Source organism: Capricornis sumatraensis, chromosome 4 (genome assembly GCF_032405125.1).
Source record: "Capricornis sumatraensis isolate serow.1 chromosome 4, serow.2, whole genome shotgun sequence".
NCBI lineage: Eukaryota > Metazoa > Chordata > Mammalia > Artiodactyla > Bovidae > Capricornis > Capricornis sumatraensis.
Genome location: NC_091072.1, coordinates 118,117,532 through 118,142,071, shown reverse-complemented (window position 1 = coordinate 118,142,071; position 24,540 = coordinate 118,117,532). Strand labels below are relative to the sequence as shown.

General features: G+C 49.2%; 1 protein-coding gene across 1 annotated transcript; it reads right to left on the bottom strand.

The window, feature by feature from the left end:
- Nucleotides 1-13,091: 13,091 nt before the first annotated feature.
- Nucleotides 13,092-20,872, bottom strand: LOC138078905 (apolipoprotein L3-like). Its single transcript, XM_068971669.1, has 3 exons — nt 20,797-20,872; nt 18,883-19,003; nt 13,092-16,154 (listed from the first exon to the last, which is right to left on the bottom strand). The coding sequence occupies exons 1-3, from the start codon at nt 20,825-20,827 to the stop codon at nt 15,284-15,286; spliced, it is 1,023 nt and encodes a 340-aa protein (XP_068827770.1). The 5' UTR covers nt 20,828-20,872; the 3' UTR covers nt 13,092-15,283.
- Between the last annotated feature and the right edge of the window lie 3,668 nt (nt 20,873-24,540).

The following is a 24,540-nucleotide window of genomic DNA, read 5'->3' as shown; positions in this document are numbered from 1 at the left end:
TTGTTGCAACCTTCTTGGTGTCAGAGCCTTTTTTCTTGATGTCAGGTCATTATATCCCTGTGAACCTCCAGCAAAACAAATTATTCTCTTTATGATAAGAAAGAACAAGGTCCCAAAGCTCAGCCTTCACCCTCTGAGGTCCAGGCTCTGGCCAAGAGGAGAGGGGAAGCTCCTGCAGGAGTTCTGGTGAAACGTGAAGGCAGCCTGGGTGAGGCGTGTGCTCTCTCTCTGCCCCTCTGTTTACAGCTGACCCTCTCTCACACCTGCACACAAGCCCTCTGCTCTCAATCACCGTTGGGTGCCCCGTGTCCATCCTGGTCCCCGGGGCTGGAGGAGGAGTATCCCCATGCTCAGCCCAATTCAGATGACACGGGCGCCCCCAGGTATCCCATGGGGCCTGAGGGCTCCAGGGTCTGAGGGAAACGATGGATGGGAGCCCAGCGGGCAAGCAGGAGGAGCCGTGGAGGACGTGCGCCCTGAGATCCTCGGCGACAGGCTCACTTGGAAGGAGGTCAGGCATCTGGAGCCCAGCTGAGCCCCTCAGTCAATGCAAGGAAGCCTCAGTGAATCAGCTCGTATTTATTCAACCAGAGTCAGGAGAACAAAAGGTGGGGAGAGACAAAGGAACCTGAAATGTCTTGTCCAGCCCCACCCACAGCTGAAGAAGAAACCGAGGGTCTGAGAGGCTTCCTCTTCACCCCAGGCCGGTTGATCCTGATGCACCACAAGGTTCCTTGATTGGTTGTTGCCTTCTGGTGTCATTTTTTCTTTCTTTTGTAATTTTTTTTTTTTGAAATCAACCTCTGTCTCACACAGCATTTGGAATTTCATAGGAACTTTATTAGTCACTCAGTGTATCCTGGTCCCAAACATCACCTGCATCTCGACAAATGTTCCACCCACTGAGTGGTCATCACTGCCACCACCACCACCACCACCATCATCAAGAAGTCAGTGCCTAATTAAGATAAACCTGCTGGGATCAAAGGTGGGTTGATGCTTGAGAAGGAGGGCTGGAGACCACCACCTGGGGGTGACTATTCTTGCTGGGACAGCAAGCCCTGGGGAGGGCGATAGAGGAGCCCGGGCTACTTCTGGATCCCAACTATCATTCCTCTCTGACTTTCTCCCATTTTAAAGCCTTTCATATTCCTGGCCTCTCGTGGCTAGTTCCCCTGCCTCTCTACTCTGCCCCCAAGTGTGTTCTTTAGTCCAAAATAAGTGGTTTCTCCCTTCCCCTCACTCTCTAGTCCCCCTCCTGCCTTAGTCCAGGCCCCAGGCTCCTTCCTTCTCTCTCCCCTCTTCCACCTGCATGCATTCCTCCCCTGCTGTGCTCAGCTGCAGAAATACCAGATTCCTAACACCCAGCTCCATCAGTGCTGTCTCCCCTCCTTTCCCCTCTAACAAGCTGCTCTCAACCTTGGTCTCATGTGTGTCCCTGGTTCCTGCACTGCTCTGGGGGTGGGGGAGTCAGGCCTTACTTCAGCCTCTCATAGGTCTGTATGGCCTCCTTCAACTCCTCCTCCAGCTCCCTGGCCGGCTACCTCAGCTTCTCAGCCAACTCTGCCTTTGCCCTCTCACGTAAGTGCACTGACTCTTACCAGGAAGCCCACATCCACTAGAAGGGAGATTCCTGCGAAGCCTGATCCAGGCCTTTTCGTCATTACCAGAGCCGTGCCTTTGAAAGCTTCGTTCACCTCCTTGCTGGTTTGGACAGAGACTTGCCCAGTGCTCGTGAAGCTTTTAGCATGGGCTGCTAACTGAGAGTTGTCTTTCACCAGCTTCGCAGCATAAACTTGTTTCCTAACCCCTTGCATAGATTTGTAGACTTTTGCTGTAGGAAAAGCCATCCCAAGTGCACACAGACATCGAGCTCCCACAGACACCTTTTCTTTGACGCTAGTTGACAACAGGCCACTGGCTTCCGTTTCTGCTGATGACCTGCTAAAGTGTTCCATGATGCTGGAGGACACAGTGGGCACAGCAGCTGCTGCTCCCAGCCCTAACCCAGTGGTCGAGAGCGCCAAACTGGCCCCTACTGTTACAGGTGCCAGAGCCAGGCCAAGGGTGTTCAGAACACCAGACACAGTGCCGGTGGAGTTGGCCACCACCTTGAAGATGGTACAGTCCCTGTGCGACTTGTCAGCCCTGTCTGCAAGTGCACAGAGCTTTCTTATGCTCTCTTCCAGCTCCTGTTCCACCTGAGGAAACTCCTTTAAAAACCTCTCCCTGTCTAGCAGGTCCTGTTGGAATCTCTCTTGGTCTTCCATAGCCACGTCTGTCTTCAACTCATTCAGAAATTTACATGATGCCTCCACTTCTTCCCTGTAACAAGGAACATCAAGGGATTAAGAAAGACACTTTGCTTGTCTGTAAAGTAAGCTCAATGGATCTATTCTGCATAAACTACAGAGATTTTATTATAAATCACAAGGGAAGAATTTTACAAATGTAAGTTATTTTCAACATTAAACATATGTTTGTACCTCATAGATACTCCATTATTCAATCATGAAATAAACAAGCAAACGCCATTTTAAGATAGCCTTAAGAGAGGTATTTGATAAAGATGCCTCAGAGGCAGGTCAGTACAATCACTTCCAAAGGCTGGTAGTGTGGAAAGTCCACAGAGGAACTAACAGAAGTGGGATTGGGGGAGAAAAACTTCATTCAAGGGCCTGAGTGTGTAGTGAGGAGTCAACCTGCTCTTTGCCCTTGGCCGCTGGGAAGTGGTCCCTAAGCTCCTGGAATATTCTGGAGTGTCCTTATCTGCCTGGGCCTTTGGCCACTTGACAGTCTGACAAAGTGACATATGATGGTGGCTTTGGGTCATGTAATATCTGCACTGAGCTCCAGAGGATTTGGACACTAGGGCATTAGTCTGACCTCTGGGAGTATTCAGAGACAACAGGCCAGGGTATTAATAATTAGTTTTAAAATTTTTAGCTTGGAAATAATAACAGTAATAGACAAATAAAGCATCACCATAATAAGCAAAAGATTGAGGCCTGGTCCTATTCTCATTCAACATCACAAAATGGTTTTTGTTGTCATGCATTTAAAATTCTTTAACACCGAGTTAACTTCCTGGCAACTAACAAAAAAGAAAGACTGTGACAATACGAAGAGAGACACAAATTGAGCACTGCAGACACTGCACAAAGAAGCAAAATACACAGTACACAAACCCAGAGCTTTCTAGAAATCTCATCCCATGACAACTCCCCAATTTATTTGATGTTATATTTCAGGCAAAATGAACATTTTCAAAAAACGTCACAATTTGTTTTTAAACAGGGTGAGCACCCCTGGGGGCAGTGCCTTGTGTTCCTGCCACACACTGAATCCAGGGCAGTAACTCATCCTGAGGACAGTTGAAATTTCATGTGTGAAACATGCCCAGACCCTGTCCTGGAGCTGAAGGGAACCTGAATTCCGCTCTGCAATAAACTGTACTGGAATCCTGACATCCTTCAGTGCCCAGCATCCCTGACCTCTCAGGGGTCACCAGCCTAACACACCTTACCTGGCGACAGCTTCACATACCTGCGCTCTAAGACCGTATGCAACTTTATGGAGCCTCTAAAGATTCAAGAGTCTTGAGGAAACATCTGAATTGCTGAGTCTGAAGAGACCAGCACTTGCTCAGCTGGTGGAGGAAGTGCTTTCCTCTTTGTTGCGGATGGGTTAGGCTCCTCAGAATCCCTCAAATGACACACAATCACAGCCACTCACTGTGACCCTGGAGGCTCACTGAGCCACACGGCCTTCCCACTGTCAGGGCAGCTCCATACAGACTAGAAGAGGGTCCCAGATGGAGGGAGAAGCCAGGTCCCAGGCAGGGTGTGGAGAACACGACCACCCCAGGACCCTCCACCCAGGGCCCTCTAGCCCAGCAGGAGGAGATCCCGTCAGGGAGGGAAGAAATGTCCCCCCTCCCCCTCAGGGGGCCTCTGCCAGGGTCACAACCCCTCCAGTTCTGTGTCCTCGGGGCCCACTCCCCTCACTCTAGTCCCAGTCCTGCTGCCCAAGCCTGCCTGCTAGCCCTCTAGCCTGGACCCTCTGTTCCACTCTGACCCCTGGAGGAGGCCTGCCAGGAGGAAGCTGGCCTGAGATGGGGGACGTGGGTAACATTCCTGATGCACCCGTGTAGGTTACCTGGACAAACCAGCCTCAGTCACAAAATTCTCCTAGGTTTTGACTTAATGAGCAGGTTTTGCAGCTGTTCGTTGCTTACTCTCTTCTGATATACTCAATGATATCCTCAAAAAAGCTTTTACCCTAGGTGGATAAAAGACTAAGATGAGAAGAAATTATGGTGTAATGTAATGGTAAATGGTACTGAGGGTGAAGTGGTTAAAGTTCACAATCCTGAGCAACAGTCATCTGGGGGTACTGTTGATGGATTCACCTGGGGTTATGGGTGGACTGTGTGCAACCACCCCAATCATATGTTGAAGCCATAGCCTCACCCCCCCTCAATGAAGACTATTTGAAGATAGAGCCTTTAAGGTGGAAATTACAGTGAAATGAGGTCATAAGTGTGGGGCCCTAATCCAAGAAGATTTGTGTCCTTATTCAAAAAGGAAGTGATACCAGCTCACTCTCTCTCTGTCTATCCTGTAGTGTGAAGGGTTGTTAATATTTTTTCTTTTTCCTGTTTTAGTAAGAGTGAAAGGAACCCAGGTCTCATATGGAGGGAACGCAGAGCACTAAATCTGTGTATTTATTGATTGGGGTGTGGGTGGGCGGAGGAAATAATAGAGCACCTGGCTATGTGCAGGGGTGTTTGAGATCAGTAGAGCCAGTACCTGCCTGAGGTATCAGACCTGGTAAGCACATGCTCATATATGAGGCCCCTGGGCGGGTGTGGTGACACAGCATGGGGGGAGAGGTGATTCTGGGGGAGGAGGAGTTTTCCACCTGGATCTAACAGTCTGGGTAGAGGGGACAGCATAACACTCAGCAAGACCTACTGTGTGGCCCAGGCCACAGACCACATTACATTTCATCCTCATAACAATATAGGGAAATATTCTTCTCATTTTACAGGTGAGGTCAGATAACTGTGCTCTAGTCACACAAGGGGGAGGCGACAAGGCCAGACTGGGGTTCAGTTCAGGGTCTGTGATCCTTGCAGAGCAGCTGGGCAGGCGGCAGGGCGAGAGTTGGAGGAAACAGCCTCTGTGGTGATGCCCCAGGGTTTGGGAGCAGGAGGAGACTTGGACCAGGAGAGAGGGCAGGAGAAGCTTCAGGGATGCTGTGGGACCTCCTCTCCCTGCCCTGTCTGGTCTTGGGGATCCCCTCTGCTGTCCCCTCTGTCCGTGGGCTGTTCTGGCCTCACTTCTGAGTCATGAGCTGGGATCTGGGGGACTGGGAGGGAGAAACCAAGCCCCTTGGCCATGGCTCCCAGAGAATAGGGCCAGAAAGGAGGCTATGGGGACAGACCCCAGGGTGGGGGAAGTCTCCTTGGCCTCCATGGGATACAAGGATGCTTATCTATTCCCTTCTGATTCTTGATTCTTCTCTAGGTTAATTCAGATAGCTGGCAGCATGTCAGTTCTGGGTCATAAGTAGGAACCATCCGAACAAGCAACAGCTGACTGCCTGAGCAGTCCCGGAGGCCTTCCGGGTTCATGGCAGCAGCAGGATCTCAGAGATCTCCTTTCAGCTCCTTGTCTGCGTCAGGCTGGAAGGAGGTGTGGCTTCTCCCTTGGGAAGGAGAAACAGGCTGTGGGCCCCGTCGTGAGTGAGCAGTGACTGCAGGGAGCAGCGAGGGGTCTGGTCTCCAGCGGTTTCCACCAGGACGGCCGCCAGTGCCACCACGCACTTAGCCCAGCGTGCTTCTCTGTCCCCTGGGCTCCGCTGGCCGCTAGTTAGGGAAAGTTACACATCCTCCCACTGCCCTCTCCACCCTGAGTCAGAGTCCTGCTCTCCTGTTGGGGCACCGGGAGAAGGTCATCAGACAGGAGACAGCCATCTGCGAAGCTATAGAGCAATAACACCAGAGATGGACGAACAGGCAGGAAGGGCTGCTCTGGAAATCCCGTGAGGGAACACATGTGTGCGCTGCTTGGCAGTAACTAACACTGATTCTCTGTCTATGACATGCAGGCTCCTGAGACTCACCTAGAATTAGGTCAGCCCAAGTTTGCATGCTGGTGCCAGAGCCTGGTCTTTCCGATCTACATCCCACATTTGTGATGACTATGCCCTACGCCTTTTTAATATAAAAATATTTATTCGTAGGTATGTTTCTTAACAAACGAGTGTTTTTGTTCTAAAATGACGTCTTGCTCCCTGTGCTCCAGTCTCTGCTTTGATAAACTTCCTGATGCTGCAGCTCCCACGGCCCACGCCCCCCTAGCTTCTGCAACAGCCTTTCTCTCACAAGGGCCTGCAGTCCCTCCAGCCCCGCCCAATCCCTGAAGCTCTGCCCTGGATGGCTGAGCACCCCGGTGGTGCCCAGTCCTCTCTGCTGTCATCCCCTGACTGCTGAACTGTTAGGCTGTTTCTAATTATTTACATAAACAATAGTGCAAAGAACACCTTTCTTGTAGAAAAGTTTGCCTTCATTGGATAATATTTCTTTAAGCTATTTCTGGAAGTAGAATGAATGGGTCTGAGGGTATCAACACCTAAAACTTTTTCATACCTAGAGCCACACTGTTATGCAAGGAAACTCCCAATTTATATTCAGACTCGCGATATAGGAGAGTGCCATCCTTTCAATCTTGCCAGTTCTCAGTTGTCTTTTTTTTTTTTTTAAGCAGATCTTTATATTGAGAAGTTTTCTCTTGGTTCTGGTTGTAACTATCATGTGCTGGGAAGTAAAGAAAGAAAGCAAATGTTGATTATGTTTAATCCCTTTTTAGAAGGCAAAAGAGCATTTATCAATTACCCCTCCCAAGACCTGACTGAAATGATAGTAAAGATCCTTATTGCTATAGCTACAGCTATTGATGAGAGCCTCAAATGTTTATGATTTTGCTCTATACTTCAGTTGCTCTAAGATTTTATAAATTATAAGGTATATCATTCCAATAACCCTGAGGTGTGTACTATTATATCCCTCTTTGAAGATAAGGAAGCTGAAGCATAGATATTATGTGTTTTGCCCAAGGTCAGAAATCTTGTTCATGGTAGACAGGGTTCCAATTCACTCTCTGGGCTCAAGATCCCACACCTGGCCTCTCCAGAGTTCAGTTCAGTCCTTCAGTCCTGTCTCACTCTTTGCAACCCCGTGGACTGCAGCATTCCAGGCTTCCCTGTTCATCACTTCCAGATGTTGCCCTGTTCACCACTTCCAGTGTTCAGCACTTCCAGAGCTTGCTCAAACTCATGTCCATCAAGTCAGTGATACATCCAACCATCTCATCCTCTGTTGTCCCCTTCTCCTCCCGCCTTCAATCTTTCCTAGCATCAGGGTCTTTTCCAATGAGTCAGTTCTTTGCATCAGGTGCTCAAAGTATTAGAGCTTCAGCTTCAGCGTAAGTTCTTCCAATAAATATTCAGGACTGATTTCCTTTAGGATTGACCAGTGCGAAGTCCTTGCAGTCCAAGGGACTCTCAAAAGTCTTCTCCAGCACCACAGTTTGAAAGAATCAATTCTTCAGCGCTCAACCTTCTTTATGGCCCAACGCTCACAGCCATACATGACTACTGGAGAAACCCTAGCTTTGACTCGATGGAACTTTGTTGGTGAAGTAATGTCTCTGCTTTTAAATATGCTGTCTATGTTGGTCATAGCTTTTCTTCCAAGAAGCAAATGTCTTTTAATTTCATAGCTGTAGTCACCATCTGCAGTGATTTTGGAGCCCAGGAAAATAAAGTCTGTCACCGTTTCCATTGTTTCCCCATCTGTTTGCCACGTGAAGTGATGAGGCCGGATGCCACGATCTTATTGTTTTGAATGTTGGGTTTTAAGCCAACTTTTTCACTCTCCTTTTTGACGTTCATCAAGAGGTTCTTTAGTTCTTCTTTGCTTTCAGCCATAAGGGTGATGTTATCTGCATATTTATTGATATTTCTCCCAGTAATCTTGATTCCATCTTTTACTTCATCCAGCCTGGCATTTCTCATGAAGTACTCTGCATATAAGTTAAATAAGCAGGGTGACAATATTCAGCCTTGATGGACTCCTTTCCCAATTTGGAACCAGTCTGTTGTTCCACATCCAGATCTAGCTGTTACTTCTTTACCTGCATACAGATTTCTCAGGAGGCAGGTCAGGTGGTCTGGTATTCCCATCTCTTAAAGAATTTTCCAGTTTGTTGCGATCCACACAGTCGAAGGCTTTAGTGTAGTCAATGAAACAGAAGTAGATGTTTTCTGGAACTCTCTTGCTTTTTCTATGATCCGGTGAATGTTGTCAATTTGATCTCTGGTTCCTCTGCCTTTTCTAAATCCAGCTTGACCATCTGGATTTTCTCTGTTCACATACTGTTGAAGCCTAGCTTGGAGAATTTTGAGCATTACCTTGTAGTGTGTGAGATGAGTGTAATTGTGTGGTAGTTTGAACAGTGTTTGACATTGCCTTTCTTTGGGATTGGAATGAAAACTGACCTTTTCCAGTCCTGTAGCCGCTGCTGAACTTTCCAAATTTGCTGGCATCTTGAGTGCAGCACTTTGACAGCATCATCTTTTAGGATTTGAAATAGCTCAGCTGGAATTCCATCACCTCTACTAGCTTTGTTCGTAGTGATGCTCCTAAGGACACTTGACTTCACAGTCCAAGATGTCTGGCTTTAGGGGAGTGACCACTCCGCCATGGACATCTGGGTCATTAAGACCTTTTTTGTATAGTTCTTCTGTGTGTTCTAGGCCAAAGGACTGGAGCATCCCCAAATCCTCTTCCTTCTCGGGTCTTCAGTCACATCTCAGGAGTCCAGATCCTGGGCTGAGCCCACCTGAGCAGGTGCCGCCCTCCCTCTGCTCTGTTTAGGGGCCCTGGGGGATGGGAGGAAGCCCTCAGACACACCTGCCCCCACATCCAGGCTCTGCCCCTGCTTAACCTGCTGCCTCAGACCCTGACCTCACCTCTCTGGGCTTCCGTTTCCCTTCTTCTGTCAATTAGTGGCAATCATCCTTTGCTCAGACATTCATCCTGAGGATGGGGAGTTAGGCGGAGTCTTAACCCCCTACTTACCCAGGAGTCTTCCTCGGCCTGATTGTGAACAAGATCCAGTTGTTCTCAGCTCTGCAGATGCAGCCACCAGCTGTGCATCTCTTCAATAAACCACACACACCTCTGGGCCCAAATATACACCAGGAGGCAAAGGGGAAAGCGAAAGCCCTCACGTCTGAGTCTCTCAGGCCTGCCCACCCACCGGGCCCTACCCTGGGCTATTGTCCCCTTCCTGTTGACCCCTTAGAGAAGCAAGCTCAGCTCTGACATGCCGGGTCCTTCTTGGTTCAGCACATCCCTCCCTGGATCTGTGAAGGAAGACCTGCCACCAACAGACTGTGAGGCCCTTGGCAAATCACTCTCCCACCCCATGGGCTTTTTCCCAGCCCCTCCCTCTCTCCTCCTTTCCCACATGATACCTGCCTGCCTTGCTGATGTTGCTCTGGCCAATGGGGTAAATGTTGCTGTCCAGGTCTTTGATCTAGAAGAGGAGAGCTGGATGCTTATCCCATACCATGCCCCTCTCCTCGCACCAGCACCCACCATGAGCTCTGGAGCAAGGCCAAGCCTGGAGTCAGGGTCTATCCTGCTGCACTGTGAGCAGGCTTTTCCAGATACAGGGGAGGCAGGACCTGGGGGTATAGTGGAGAAGGGCTTGGGAAGGGGACAAGCTGCGGTCAGCAAAGGGGAAGTAATGAGTTAGACTTGCAGACAAACACAGAACCTCATCCCTGAAGGAACCTTACATCTGGGTGTCTCTGCCCACGTTCACTTCTACCAAAGGTCGCAGTGGGCATTGGTGTTCAGGCAGCTTTACCTTAGGTAAACAGAGAAAAAGCTCTTCTAATTTTTTTATGTTTAACAGGCAATGTAAAGTCAAGAGTGGGTTTAGCAGCCTTACGAGACAGAGGAGCTAAGCAGCAGAGGCTGAGCAGGTGCGGCCACTGGCAGGAGAGCCGGCTAGAAATACACATGGTTTGGAAGCAGGGCTGTGACAGAAGTCTCTTATCACTGATTGTCATTGAAGGGAGACAGGGCCCAGCCCAGCTCATCACTCATCTGAGTGTAAACACTTGGTAGATGTTCTGTGCAAGCAACACAGCTTGCTGAAAAGAAGCAGCTCTAGTGTAAATACTGACCTCTGCAACTTAGCACAACACTGCTCAGTTAGGTTTAAGCCCCAGGAACAACAGGAGGTTGTGTGCAGCTGGTGTGAAGGCAGCTCTGTGACTTACAAGGTACCTTTGAGACATGGGAGCAGCAGCTTAAAGCCACCCACTGCCAGGGCCTGCAGAGAAACTAGAAACCACACCAGAGGCCCTGCGGGGAGGGACTCAGGTCCTGGGTGGTGGGCACGTGCGTGCAGCACAGACCCCTGCCCATCTCTCCCCACGTGGGACACGACAGCAGGTGGCGACAGACAGCCGCCTGACCTGGGCTCCAGGAAGGCAGGCACACTGCCCCGGACCCTGGACAACTGTGCTACAGAAATACCACGTGCTTGCTCCACATCCTCCTGGGACAGGACACCCTGTGTCCTTCCGACCAATCAGCTCAACCCGGATGCAGGAAAGCGGCTAGAAGCACACAGAAGCCCCACCCCGGACAGTCCTTCCCAGGCAGGGGCCGTGGCCACGTTCCTGACCCTGGGCCCAGCTTCCTCCTGTTCTCCGTAGGGTGATACCACCTGCTCTCAGAGGTGCAGTGAGGATCTGATAAGGATCCAGGTGACAGTGCTGTCACAGCGATGGCCCAGCCCAGGCTCCACAGGAGTGAATTTCCCCGCAGCAAAGAGGAACAGGGAGTGGGATCCCAGTGGAGACTGGCATCAGGGGAGCAATGTTCCTGGAGGTCGGGTCCCTACTGCACCTCCCTGTTGCCTGCATGTATGTAACATACATGCAGAGTACTGAGAAAGGGGCTCAACAGAGCAGGGGAAGCACTGGCATCGCGCTGTGGCCCTTCACCCCTGACATCCCTGCAGATGCAGCAGGTGGAGGTGATTCGTGTTTGTCTCCAGCTGGGGAAGTGGGCGGTGCACTTCCGGTCGTGTGTGGGCTGCTTGGACCCAGAACAGGGTGAGGAGAGTCATGTCTGTTGGTCTGAGAAGAGGGCACATGCGCATCCAGGAAGCACTCCATCTGGAGCCTCTTGACCTGAGACTTTACCCCCAGGGGTCAGGGTCCCTGTTACCCATTCATCTTCTCATCCGTCAGCCTGACCCACTGGCCCAAAAATCTAGTCCCTTGACCCAAGCTATTCTGTGTCCTGAGAATTTGATACTGGGATTCCTGGTGCCTGGACCTAAGCCCCCTGCTGGCAGGGGCCTCAGGGGACGGACCGTGAGCTCCTGCAGGGGGACCTGTCCTGCTTCCTGTACTTCCTGAACTGTGCGAGTTTGGGGGTTTCTTTCCTTTCTCTGACCTGCCCTGCTTCCCCCAGCACCCTCTTCTGTGCTCACTTAGTCAGACTCAGTTTCTGTTGCTCAGAACCACAGGGATCTCTCCTGACACAGGGCTCACTGTGGAATTGCATCAACCACACATTGAGCTCAATGGGGTCCAGCTCTAAGGGCTCAGGGAGACATGGGGGTGGACACTGAATGGTTCTGTACCCAGTGCCTGAAACCCTGCCCAGGAGTCTGTGCAGGATGGGAATTCTCCAGGAAGTGATGAAGAAATGAACTCCTAATTCTGAACGTCAGGCAGGGGATGGCCATGACTGCTGACGGTCTGATCCCTGAATTGATCCTTCTCCAGACCCATCCTGTATTCTTGCCTGGAAAATCCCATGGATGGAAGAGGCTGGCAGGCTACAGTCCATAGAGTCGCAAAGAATCAGACGTGACTGAGTGGCTTTACTTTGCCTTTTTTTTTTTTTTTTTTTTTGCTGAAATCTTCAGGAAGGAATGGAAGGGCCAGTTGAAGCCTCAGAGTAAAACTGGCTGAGAAGGAGTCAGAGTCAGAGGCACTGAGGAAAGTCTTCCGAGGGAGGCTTGGACAAAAGTGGGGAGAAGGCTCTGCAGCACGTGGGGAGGGACTGAGGAGACGTCCTGGGATCATTTCCAGGTCCCAGGTCTCTGGCTTCCTGCCCTGGGCTCCAGGCATGGAAGCCTGTTAGGTGCTCACACGCTCCACACATGGAAACACAGAGTCGGTGCCCTGTGGAGCAGGCCCATGGGGATGAGAGCCGCACCCAGATGCTCCCCTTTCCTCCCTGGAGAGGAGGAGCCTGAGGCGTCCCATGAAGCCTCCTCAGAAGGTCCTGGCAGGTGCAATCCCAGATGGGTGACCAGGTCAGAACATGGCCTTGGATGGACTTTCCCTTCATCCCTGCTCCCACCTCCCAGCCCCTCAGTCCTGCCCCTAGGGATGGAATGAGCCTGGCCTCCAGTTCTGCCCTCAGAGGACCCCAGGCTCTTGCAAGCTGCTTTGGTCTGCAGTTAAGGTTTGACATCTGAGCTCAAAGTCATGGGCAGCCAGAGAAAAGCTGGAGGCTGGTACTGCAAAGGTCAATATGCTTAAGGGTCATTCTAGCCCTGTGTAGGGAATAGATGAGTGGGGCAGGGCAGTGCCCCAAGGTAAACACAGGAATGTGGTTCTAGAAGCTCCTACTGGAGTCCTGGTGAAACGTGAAGGCTGCCTGGGTGAGGCGTGTGCTGTCTCTCTCTCCCCTCTGTTTACGGCTGACCCCCCACCCCTCACACCTGCACACAAGCCCTGTACTCTCAGTCCCCCCTGGGTGCCGTGTGTCTATCCTGGTCCCTGGGGCTGGAGGAGGAGCATCCCCAAGCTCAGCTCAAGTCAGAAGACATGGGTATCCCCGGGCATCCCACAGGGCCTGTGGGGATCCAGGGTCTGAGGGAAACGACCGGATGGGAGCCCAGCGGGCAGACAGGAGGAGCCGTGGAGGATGTTCGCCCTGAGACCCTGGGAGACAGGCTCACGGTGAAGAAGGTCAGGCACCTGGAGCCCAGGTGAGCCCCTCAGTCAATGCAAGGAAGCCTCAGTGAATCAGCTCGTATCTATTGAACCAGAGTCTAGATAACACAAGGTGGAGAGAACCAGAGCAACCTGAAACATCTTATCCAGCCTCACCCCCAGCTGAAGAAGAAACCAAGGGTCAGAGAGTTGTGTCTGTTGGCCCAGGCTGTTTCATCTCCTGACACTCCAAAAAGTTCCTTGACCTGTTTCTGCCTCCTTGTTTCTCCTACTTTCTTTCTTAAAATCAACCTCTGTTCCTGCTCCACACTTGGACTCTCATGGAAACCCCACTGGTCTCTCTGTGCACTCTGGACCCAAAGAGCCCCTGGCACCTTGTTGTGTGCCCCACCCACGGTGCTGTCACACCACCGCTGCCACCAACACATCACCACCATTGTCATCAAGAAGCCACCACCTGAAGCTCCTCATAGACAGTTCTTCATGGAGACGTACACGTGGCCAACAGGTACATGAAAACATACTCAGCATCACTAATTATAGAGAAATGCAAACCAAACTACAATAAGCTATCTCCCCTACAGCAATCACAGGGGCTGCCACCTCCATCTGCAGTGCTCTGAGGCTGCGGAGAAAGGGAACCCTCTACACTGTTGGTGGGAATGTAAATTGGTGCAGCCTCTCTGGAAGACCATAGGGAGTTTTCTTCAACAACTGAAAATAGAGCTACCATATGATTTAGCAATCCCACTTCTGGGCATATATCTAGAAAAAATTAAAGCTCTAGTTTGAAAAGATACTTGTACCCTCAAATTCATAGGAGTACCATTCATAACAGCCAAGATACGATATTAACTGAAATGTCTGTTGACAGATTAATGAATAAAGCAAATGTGGTACATGTATACAGACCATTGAATCCTACATAGCCATAAAGAAGGATGAAATAGTATTATCTGTAACAATATGTATGGATCTAGAGATTACTATAGTGAGTGAAGTAAGTCAGACAAAGACAAATCTGTGATATTAACTTATATGTAGAATCCAGAAAATAATACAAATGAACTTAGAGAATAGAAACAGACTCATAGAAAATGAACTTTTTACCAAAGTTTTGGGGGGATAGGCAAACTAGGAGATGAGAAAAACAGATACACACCAGATAAACAAGAGCCTGCCTACTGTAGTAGCATAGGACCAGAATTCAATATTTGTAATAAACTATAATGGAAATGAACAAAAAAAAATGTAGACATATACATGCTCAGATGCTCTGTCATGTCTGACTGTTTGCAACCCCATGGACTGTAGCCTGCCAGGCTCCAATGTCTAAGGGATCTCCCAGACAAGAATATTGGAGTGGGGTATCATTTCCTCCTCCAGGAAATCTTTCCTACCCAAGAATCAAACTTGTGTCTCTTGCTTAGCAGACACACTCTTTACCACCTGGGAAGCCGAGATAAATACATAGATACCTGTATAATTGAAGCACTTTGCTGTATACCTGAAATTAACAGAATATTGTAAATCAATTATCCTTCAATAAAACAAACAAACAAGAGTCACTGCCTAAATAAGACACATCAGCTAGGGCCGAAGGTGAGTTGATGTTGGAGGGGAGGTCTAGAGACCAGCGCCAGGGGAAGACTCTTCTTGCTGCCTGTGGAGGGCGAGAGAGGAGCCCCTGCTACCTCTGGATCCCAACAGCCCTGACTGACTTTCTCCCACTTTCAACGCCTTCGAACACCTGGCCTCTCACTGCCAGTTCGCCTGCCGCTCCCTTTATTCCGCCTCCAGTGTCGTCTTTAGTCCAAAGTAAGTGGTTTCTGATGGGAGGGGCGTGTGGGGGAGGATGGATACGTGTATATGAGTGGCTGAGTCCCTTTGCTGTTCACCTGAAACTATCACAGCATTTTTAATCGGCTATACTCCAATACAAAATAAAAAGTTCTTAGTATGAAAAAAAGTGGTTTCTTCTCGCCTCTCATTCTCTGGTTGCCCCCTCCTCCCTTAATCCAGGCTCCAGGCCCCTTCCTTCTCTCTCCTCATCTATCACCTACATCCATCCCTTCCCTGCTGTGCTCAACCACAGAAATGCCAAATTCCTAACACCCAGCTTCTTTAATGTCATCTCCCTCTCCTTCCCTCTAACAAGGTACCTCTGCACTTGAGCCCCTCACGTGTCCTGGACCCTGCACTGCTCTGGGGGTGGCTAAATCAGGTCCTCCTGCAGACTCTCATAGATCTGGGTGAGCTCCTCCAGCTTCCTCTCCAGCTCCCAGGCCCGCTGCCTCAAGCTGTCAGCTGCTACTGTCTTGGCACCATCGTGCAGGTGCTTCGACTCCTTCACCAGGAAGCCCACATCCACCAGGAGGAGCACCCCTGCAGTGGCCAAGCCCGCGATCCGGGCTCCTTTGGCAATTGCTGAAGCTGTGGCTTTGAAACCTGCCTCTATCTGCTGGATGGCTGGGACTGAGATCCTCCCAGGGCTCATGTAGACGCTTGCTTTGGCTGCAGAGCCAGGGTTGGCATTGCCTGTCTCCAGGGCATGGATGTGCATTTCAATGCACTGTTCAGCTTCTGTGACTTTCTCTGTTGTGTCAACAATGTGGGGGTTGCTCTTGAGTACCTCTAGGAGAACCTTCCATTTCTTGATGACAGTTGACATCATGCGACTGGCTTCGGTTTCTGCTGATGACCTCTTCACATGTTCGATGATACTGGTGGACACACTGGTCACAGCAGCTGCTGCTCCCAGCCCTATCCCAGTGCCCAAGAGCACCACACTGGCCCCCATTGTCACGGGTGCCAGAGCCAGGCCAACGATGGTCAGAATACTAGACACAGCACCGGTGCTGTGGGCCATCACGTTGGAGATGGTACATCCCTTATGGACCTTCTCAACCTTGTCTGCGAGCTCATATAACTTGCCTATGAACTCCTCCAGCTGCTGTTTCATCCGAGGAAACTTATTCAGAAACCTCCTCCTGTCCAGCTGCTCTTTGGGGAGACTTTCTAGGCCCTCCTCACCCAAGGCTCTTTTCAATTCCTTCAGATATTTGTGTAGTTCATCCGTGTCTTCCCTGTAATGGTGAAGGTCAAGGGATTAGAAAGGCAGTTTGCGTGTCTGTAAAACTGGCTCCATAATATCTATTCTGCATAAATACAGATATGTTCCTATAAATCATTAGAAAAGAATTTTATAAATGTAAAGTTTTCTCTTTCAACCTTAAACACGTTTCATACTTTATAGATGCTCCATCTTGAAAAAGCTAAACTTGGAATAGTAAACGAAAGTCAGCTTAGGATACTGGCAACTTAAGAAACGTATTTGAGAGAATTCCCAGGTGGTCCAGAGGTTACAACTCTGCACTCCCACTTCTGGCCTTGACTCCATCCCTTGTTGGGGAATGAAGATCCCACAGGCCATATGGCTCAGCCAAAGAAAAGATAGATGGTAAAGACATCACACAGATGGGTCTACACCATCACTTTGTTTGTTTGTTTGTTTGTTTTTCTGGAGCAGAGAAAGGTTTATTGCAGGGCCCTACACCATCACTTTGAAAGAGTGTTTAGAGTGGGAACTCTGCAGATAAACAAAGACATGTAGGACTGGAGGAGAAAACCTTCATTCAAGGGCCTCAGTGTGTAGTGAGAAGTCTCTCTGCTCTTTGCCCTTGGCTATTGGGAAATGGTCCCTAAGCCCTGAGAATTCTGGCTGATAGTCTCCTTGCCTGCCTAGGCCTTTGGCCACTGGTCAGTGTGACAAGGTGACAAGTGACCCAAGGTCTCTGGGTCCCATGGTATCAGTTCTGCCATCTGGTAGAGCTGGACACTAGGGCACGAGTCTGACTTCCAGGAAGGGCTGGAGATGACAGGTCAGGGTAATTTGGCTTTTAAGCAAGATGAGTGTCCCTGATGGGCAGTACTCCATGCATCTTGTCACACACCGAATCCAGTTCACTAACGTGTCCTGAGGACAGTGGAAGCTTCGTATGTGAAACCTGCCCAGACTCTGCCATGTGGCTGGTGGGAACTTTTATCCTTCCCTGTAGTAAACTGTAGCTGGGATCGTGAAGCTTTCAGTGAGTCCTGTCTATTCTATAGGGAATTCTTGAACCTGAGAGTTGCTTTGGGGATCCCCTAATTTTCCATTGAAGTCAAAGTAAGGGGAGTCCTGGGCACTGTGCCCCTACACTTTGCAGACTGGCTGTCTCTATGACTTAGAATTTTTTAAACCCCCAAAGTCAGAGCTAGAAGGCACCTTATAGTCATTTGGTCTGTCATCTGCTGTCTTCTAAGCATTGAGCCCTTGACCTTCTCAGCAGAAGGTCACTGGGTCCACCCACTGCCCCAGTGGACAGGGAGGCGGGAGACGTGCTGAGCCCTGGTTTCCCTTGGACTCTCCAGCTCACTCACTGACTCCTGACCATCACCCAGCACCCTCAACCGCTCAGGGGTCACCAACCTAACTCACTATTTACCTGGCGACAGCTTCACCTGCCTGCACCCAAAGACCGTGTGCAACCTGTGGAACCTCTAAAGATTCAAGGGACTTGAGGAAACACCCGTCTGAACAGCTGAGCCTAGGAGACCAGCCCTTGCACAGCTGGTGGAGGAAGCATTTTCCTCTTGGGTGGGGAGATGTGAGGCTCCTCAGAATCCCTCAAACGTCACACAATCACAGGCACTCATTGTGACCCTGGAGGGCTCCCTGAGCCATGCGGCCATCCCACTTTCAGGGGGACTCCACGTAGACTAGAAGAGGGTCCCAGATGGAGGGAGAAGCCAGGTCCCAGGCAGGGTGTGCAGACACAGTCACCCAGGGCCCTCTAGTCCAGCATGAGGGGAGCCCATCAGGGAGGGAAGAAATGTCCCCTCTCCCCCTCAGGGGACCTCTGCTATGGTCACAGCCCCTTCAGGTCCGTGTCCTCGGGGCCCACTCTCCGCACTCTAGTCCCGGTCCTGCTGCCCAAGCCCGCCTGCTCGTCCTCCAACTTGGACCCTCTGCTCCACCCTGACCCCTGGGTCTGACCCTGGTGCAGGCCTCCCTGGGCCTTTGGACGAGATGATTGCACTTGATTTCCCATCTTTGACCTGCAGTTCACTCTGAGGCCATCACCACGATCCATCAGACTGAATTGCTATTCCCATTGGACACAGGACAGATCTGAGATTCAAAGTCTTAAGCCCACAGGCCCAGGAGTTGGGCAGGGCTAGATCCAGGATCCCACCAGCTCCTCCAGTTCCTCTCTAGCCTCTCTGCCTTATGGGCCAGCTGGACCCTGCAGGGCTGGTTCATTTCCTAACATGGGGAATAGAAAGACTGTAGGCAGATCCAGGACACAAATGGTGGTGTCAGGAATTTCTAACTTGTCCCAAGGGAAATTCTGCTTGGTTCTCATCACCAGAAAAAGACCTTGACTTCTATCTCTTCCAAACAAGTTTTTTAAATGTCAATATTGACTGAGTACTTACTCTGTGTCAGTCATTATGGGAAGTACTTTACATGAATGAGCTCAGTGTCCTCACAATAAAAATGAAAAGATGAAGAAACTAAAGCTGAGAGCAGTTCAGTAACTTGTCCAAGGTCACATAACCTGCCCTTCCTTGCAGGTTTCATCTCTTCTCAACCCACAATCATTCACTGTCAGCAATTGACATGGAGGAAACATTCCTGATGGGATCTTGAGAAGGAATACTCTTGACCCTCACAATAGGGTCCTGCCTGGAGGAGGCATTCCTGCCAGGAGGAAGCTAGCCTGGTGCTGGGGGATATGGGTGACCTTCCTGGTGCACCGTGCAGGTTACCTGGACAAATTGTCCTCAGCCTTAATTTTCTTCAGGAATTCATTCAGCAGGATCAGCAGTTCATCTCTGCTCAGTGTGTCCCAGAGACATTCAACGACGTCTTCAAAAAAGATCTCAATATCTAGATGAAAGAAAAGGGAGTAAGATTAGAAGAATTTGTGGTGGGACTTAAATGTTATTGAGTATAAAGTATTTAAAATTCATCTTGCTGAGCAGCAGTCATCTGGGGTGCTCTTGGTGAGGTCACCTAGGATTATGGATGGACTGTCCTCCCCCCCAATTTGTGTTGAAAAGTTAACCCCCTGGTGACCTTTTTGAAGATAGGGCTTGTAAGGAGGTTAGGTGAAATGAGGTCCTAGGTGGGATTCCCAGGTAAACTGAGGTCATAGGTGGGATTCCCAGGGAGTTCTAGTGGTAAAGAACCTGCCCGCCAATGCGGGAGATGTAAGAGAGGCGGGTTTGATCCCTGAGTCAGGAAGACCCCATGAAAGAGGGCATGGCAAGCCACTCCAATATTCTTCTTTGGAGAACTCCATGGATAGAGGAGGCTGGCAGGCTGCAGTCCATGCAGTTGCAAAGAGTTGGACATGACTGAGCAACTGAACACACACACACAAAGAGAAGAAAGAGCAAGTGTGATTTGTTAGTTACCACTTCCAGAATAGACTGGCAGCACCCTGTAAATGAATGCTTTCGTGTTTGGGCAATGAAACAATTGAATACTCACGTTAAATGGGATAAAGAATGTAATGACTATAAATGGCCTCAGATCACTACAGGGTAGGATTACTCCCCAATGAGTTATCAAAATCCCTGAGTGATTTCAGAGATCTGGAGGTTATGGAATTGTAGGTAAGATATTGGTGGCCAGGCTATATATGTGTGTGGGGGCTGGGACTTGATATCAAATGTGTTTCGTGGTAAATCCACACAAAGAGGCATTATCCTTATTTCACAGAAGAGGCAAGTGAAACTCAGACAGGAGAATGGACAGCCCAAGGCCACAGAGCCGAAAGCCCTGAGGTCGAATCCAAGGTCAAGTGTCAGACACTTCTTGGACAAGACTTTGAATCCTCCTTGCATTTAAAACCCCTGTGATTTGTTCGTTCTGCTCTAGAGTGCACAATGGGGATTCTTTGCAACTCACTTTTGGTGGTGAGCATGCAGTAGCGTGTATAGAAGTAGAAATATAATGTGGTGCACACGAAACTTAGAAAACGTTACAAACTCATGTCACCTAATTTCAAAAAAGACTTTAGGGCCACACGCCATTGAGTAAAACTACCATGTGAGAGGATTCCTGCTTCTGACCACAGACTCTAGGATGGGCAGGGAGGGGATCAACCAGGTGGAGGAGGGGTGGAGCCAGATGTGATCCCCATCACCCCTCCCCTCCAGGTGGGAGGCGGCAAAGGCCAGACGGGGGTTCAGTGCAGGGTCCACTGACCCTTGCAGAGCGGCTGGGCTGCTGGCTGAGAAGAGCCGGAGGAAACAGCTTCTGCGGTGATGCCCCAGGGTCTGGGAGCGGGAGGAGGCTTGGGCCAAGGGGGAGAGCAGGAGACGCTCCCGTGATGCCGGAGGACCTCCTCTCCAGGCCTGCCTGGCACTGGGGACGCCCATCTGCGGTCCGTGCTCCACGCGCACTCTCCCAGCCTCCGTCCTGAGTCACTTGCTGGGGGTGGGAGAGGCGGGAAGTCAGCGCCTTGGTCATGGCTCCCTGAGGAGAGGGCCGGGAAGGAGGCTGCGGGCAGACCCCAGGGTGAGGGAATCTCCCGGTCTCCCTTGGAAGCTCAACGATGCCTATCCATCCTCTTCATGGCTCTTGATTCCTCTGTAGTTTAACGCAGCCTGGAAATACCACCCTCACTTCTGGGTCACACATAGGAACCTTCCAGAGAACAGGCAGCTGACTACCTGAGCAGTGTCCAATGTTTTCTGAGCTCATGGTGGCAGCAGGGGCTCTCAGTGATCTCCCTTCAGCTCCTTGTCTGCGTCAGGCTGAAGGAGGTGTGACCTCATCCCTGGGGAGAGAAAAGAGACTGTGAGCTCCACTGTGAGGGAGCAGTGGCTGCAGGGAGCAGCAAGGGACAATTTCTCTGGTGGGTTCCCCCGGGACGGCCATCAGTGCCTCCAGGCACCAGCCCAGTGTGGCTCTCTGTCTCCTGGGCTCTGCTGGTTGTTAGTTAAGAAAAGTCATTCACCTCCTACAGCTCCTTCCAAGCCAAGTCAGAGTCCTGCTCTCCTGCTGGGGCACAAGGAGAAGGTATCAGACAGGAGACAGCCATCTGCGAAGCTATTGGAACAATAACACCAGAGACTAGAACAGATAGGAGGTGATACTCTGGAGTGAAGTGAGGTTGGGACACCTGTGTTTTTGAATTGGTAATAACTAATATTAATGATCACATTGATCCAGTGTCCTTGACATGCAGGCTCCTGAAACTCACTCAAACTTAACTGAGTCCAAATTGTCATGCTGGTGCCAGAGTCTGGACTAGAACCTGAGTCTTTCTGATCCAAATCACATGTGTGTGATGACTATGCTCTACTCCCTATAACATACAAAAATATTTATTTATGGATATATGTTAATTGGTAAATGACTCTTTTCATTCCAAAATGATGAGCTCCCTGTGCTCAAGTCTCTCCTTGATAAAGTTCCTGGTGATACGGCTCCCATAGCCCAGGTCCTCCTTGCTTCTGCAAGACCATTTTTCCCCACAAGGGCCTGGAGTACCACCAGCCCTGCCCCAATTTCTGTATCCCTCTGAGTGGCTGAGACCCCTGCAGCTGTTCTTTCTGTCCTCCTTGCTTTCCCCTCCTGAATATTGGACTTGATGTAGTTTCTAAACCTTATATAAATAATAGTGCAAAGAATATTCTGCTTGTATAAAACTTCACCTACATCTGAGACTGTATCCTTAAGCTATATCTAATTAAGTAGAATTAAGATCAGATGGCATCAACACCTCAAAAATTTCCATACCTAGAGCCACCATGCTATGCAAACAAACTGTAGCAAAATGTTCACACTTATAATATATGAGGGTGTCCATCCTTTCAGATAAACCCATTCTCAGTGGTCTTTCTTTAAAAAAAATCAGATCTTTATAATTAAATCATTTATTTTGGTTCTGAATGTGATTCTCTTGCCATGGGAGAGGAGGAAGGAAAGCAAGTGTTGATGATGTTGAGCTACTATTTTTAAGAAAGCAAAAGAGCATCTGTCAGCTACTCCTCCTGAGACCTGACTGAAGTGATGGTGAAGGTATATATGGGTGTAACACCATCTGCTGATAGAGTGCTGGTTTCTGTAGTGTAGTGGTTATCATGTTCACCTAACATGCAAAAGGGCCCCGGTTCAGAATCGAGTGGAAACAGCTTCACGTGGGCTTCCCTTGTGGCTCAGTTGGTAAAGAATCCACCGGCCATTCAGGAGACATGGGTTCGATCCCTGGGTTGGGAAAATCCCCTGGAGAGGGGAACGGCTACCCTTTCAATATTCTGGCCTGGAGAATTCCATGGGCTGTGTCATCCAAGGGATCACAAAGAGTCGGATGTGACTGAGCAACTTCCACTTTCACTGAGAAGAGCAACTGGTGCTTGTGATCCTGGCTCTGCATTGGCATCGGCTCTGAAACTTCATCAATGGTCCCTCATATGTTATTCCATTAGCTTCTGAGGTCTGTACCATTGTATCCTCATTTACAAATAAGGAAGCTGACACATAGATGTTACCTGACTTACCTAAGGTCAGAAGTCTTGCCCTAGATACACTGGTTCCACCCCACTCACTGGCTCAAGAACCCATAGCCTGCCTCTCCTCGCTCTGCTGCTAATAAAAGCAAGCATGGGAGCAGTAGGAGACCGGAGTCTTTCACGAATGTTTGAAGACTCACTGGGTGGAGAAGTGATAGCTGAGTGAAGAGGAGCGCAGTAGAGGGAGAGAAACAGGGAGGGTGTTCACAGGAGAGAACGGTCCACTGCCCAGAGCCCCAGAGAGGGAGCAAGATGAGAGCGAGGCTGAGAGGAGAGCAGGGGACAAGCCCACCACCCCCACACCCCATCCCACATTCTCAGCAGCCTTCACCCTTCACCAGACTTTTAGAAAGTTACTTGAGAATGAGATGCAGGGAAAAAAGTAGGTTTACGTGTTTGTTTATTTATGGAGGAAGGTAAAGGATACCCACGAGAGAGATAGACGTGGGATCCAGGAATCAGGAACATCAACCCCATGGGAAGGGAATCCAAGGATCCCAGCTGGGCACGCAGCAGACCTAGAGAGAAACCAGTCCAGAAGGGGATAAGAAGTGCAGAGTCTGTGGGACAGGGGTCTCAGTATCACATGAGGCACAGTTGGAAAGAAATGGAGGAAATGCTGAAGATAAACAGTGCAAGGGGTGAAAATGAAGCCAATTAGAAACATTAGGAAAAACTAAAGCTCAGGAGGAGAAGGTGACGACAGGGGATGAGATGGTTGGATGGGGTCACTGACTCAATAGACTTGAGTTTGGGTAGGCTCCGGGAGTTGGTGATGGACAGGGAGTCCTGGCGTGCTGCAGTTCATGGGGTTGCAAAGAGTTGGACACGACTGAGAGACTGAACTGAACTGAAGTGAACTGCTGAGAAGCATGTGCAGCTATATGGTACAAGTTAGGTCTTTAAAAATGTATTAAAATAAAAAAGTGTAAACACTTTTGTTTGATTTTTTTAAAAAATGTAAAGTAAATATATCTATGTCCAAGACCTTTGGAGACTGTTTTAAAACTGAAGTAATATTAATATATAAAATATGAAATAACTCACAGGTGTATTATAACTCACAGGTGTATTAACTCACAAGTTTATTAGTGATTCAAAAATCTTAGTTTTATTTCATTTATAGTCATTATAAAATAACCTTTATCTTAATAAAATAACCTTTATCTTTTAAAATGAAACAGAGTATTTAAATATGTGAAGTAAGTGTACTTGTTAACTTAAAAATCAAAACACACGTCTAGAGCCTGGGAGCCGAGCACTGAAGGGAGGAGGAGGACTACCATCTCAGGTTACAAAGCTGGGCATCAAGATAGAGGAGGTGCAGTCGAGAGCATAAGAAACCAAGATGCAAATAAAGTGTTTACAAGTACAAAGCTTCCTAACAGAGGATATACAATTTGAATAATGATAAAAGGAGAAGAAGGGGAAAGGTATAATAGAAAGTATAAAAATAAATGAAATCCTTATTTTTCCCAATAAGAAGCAAATAAATACTATCAAATTTAAGTCAAGAAAAAGCAAAACGCAAAACCAACTACTTATTAGCTATTGTGGTTGATGACTTCCCACTTTGCACCAGGCACCTTCCCAATTGCTTGGTATGTATTCACTTCCCTTTAGTTCTCACAATGGTCCTATAAGAAAGGAAACTGAAGCTCAGAGAGGTTAAGTAATTTACTCAAAGCACACAGCTAGTGCTAGAGCCAGACTCCAAGTCCAGCGTCCTGTCTCCTGCGCACACATTCTCACACCATTCGGCCTCCCAATGTAGTGATATCATTTAAAGACATTGGTTAACTATCTAAACAAGAAGCTTTTCCTTGGGAAGGAAAGAGCAGAACCCTCTGTACAAATTGATCTGTTTTAATCATCTGGTCCCATCACTTCATGGGAAAT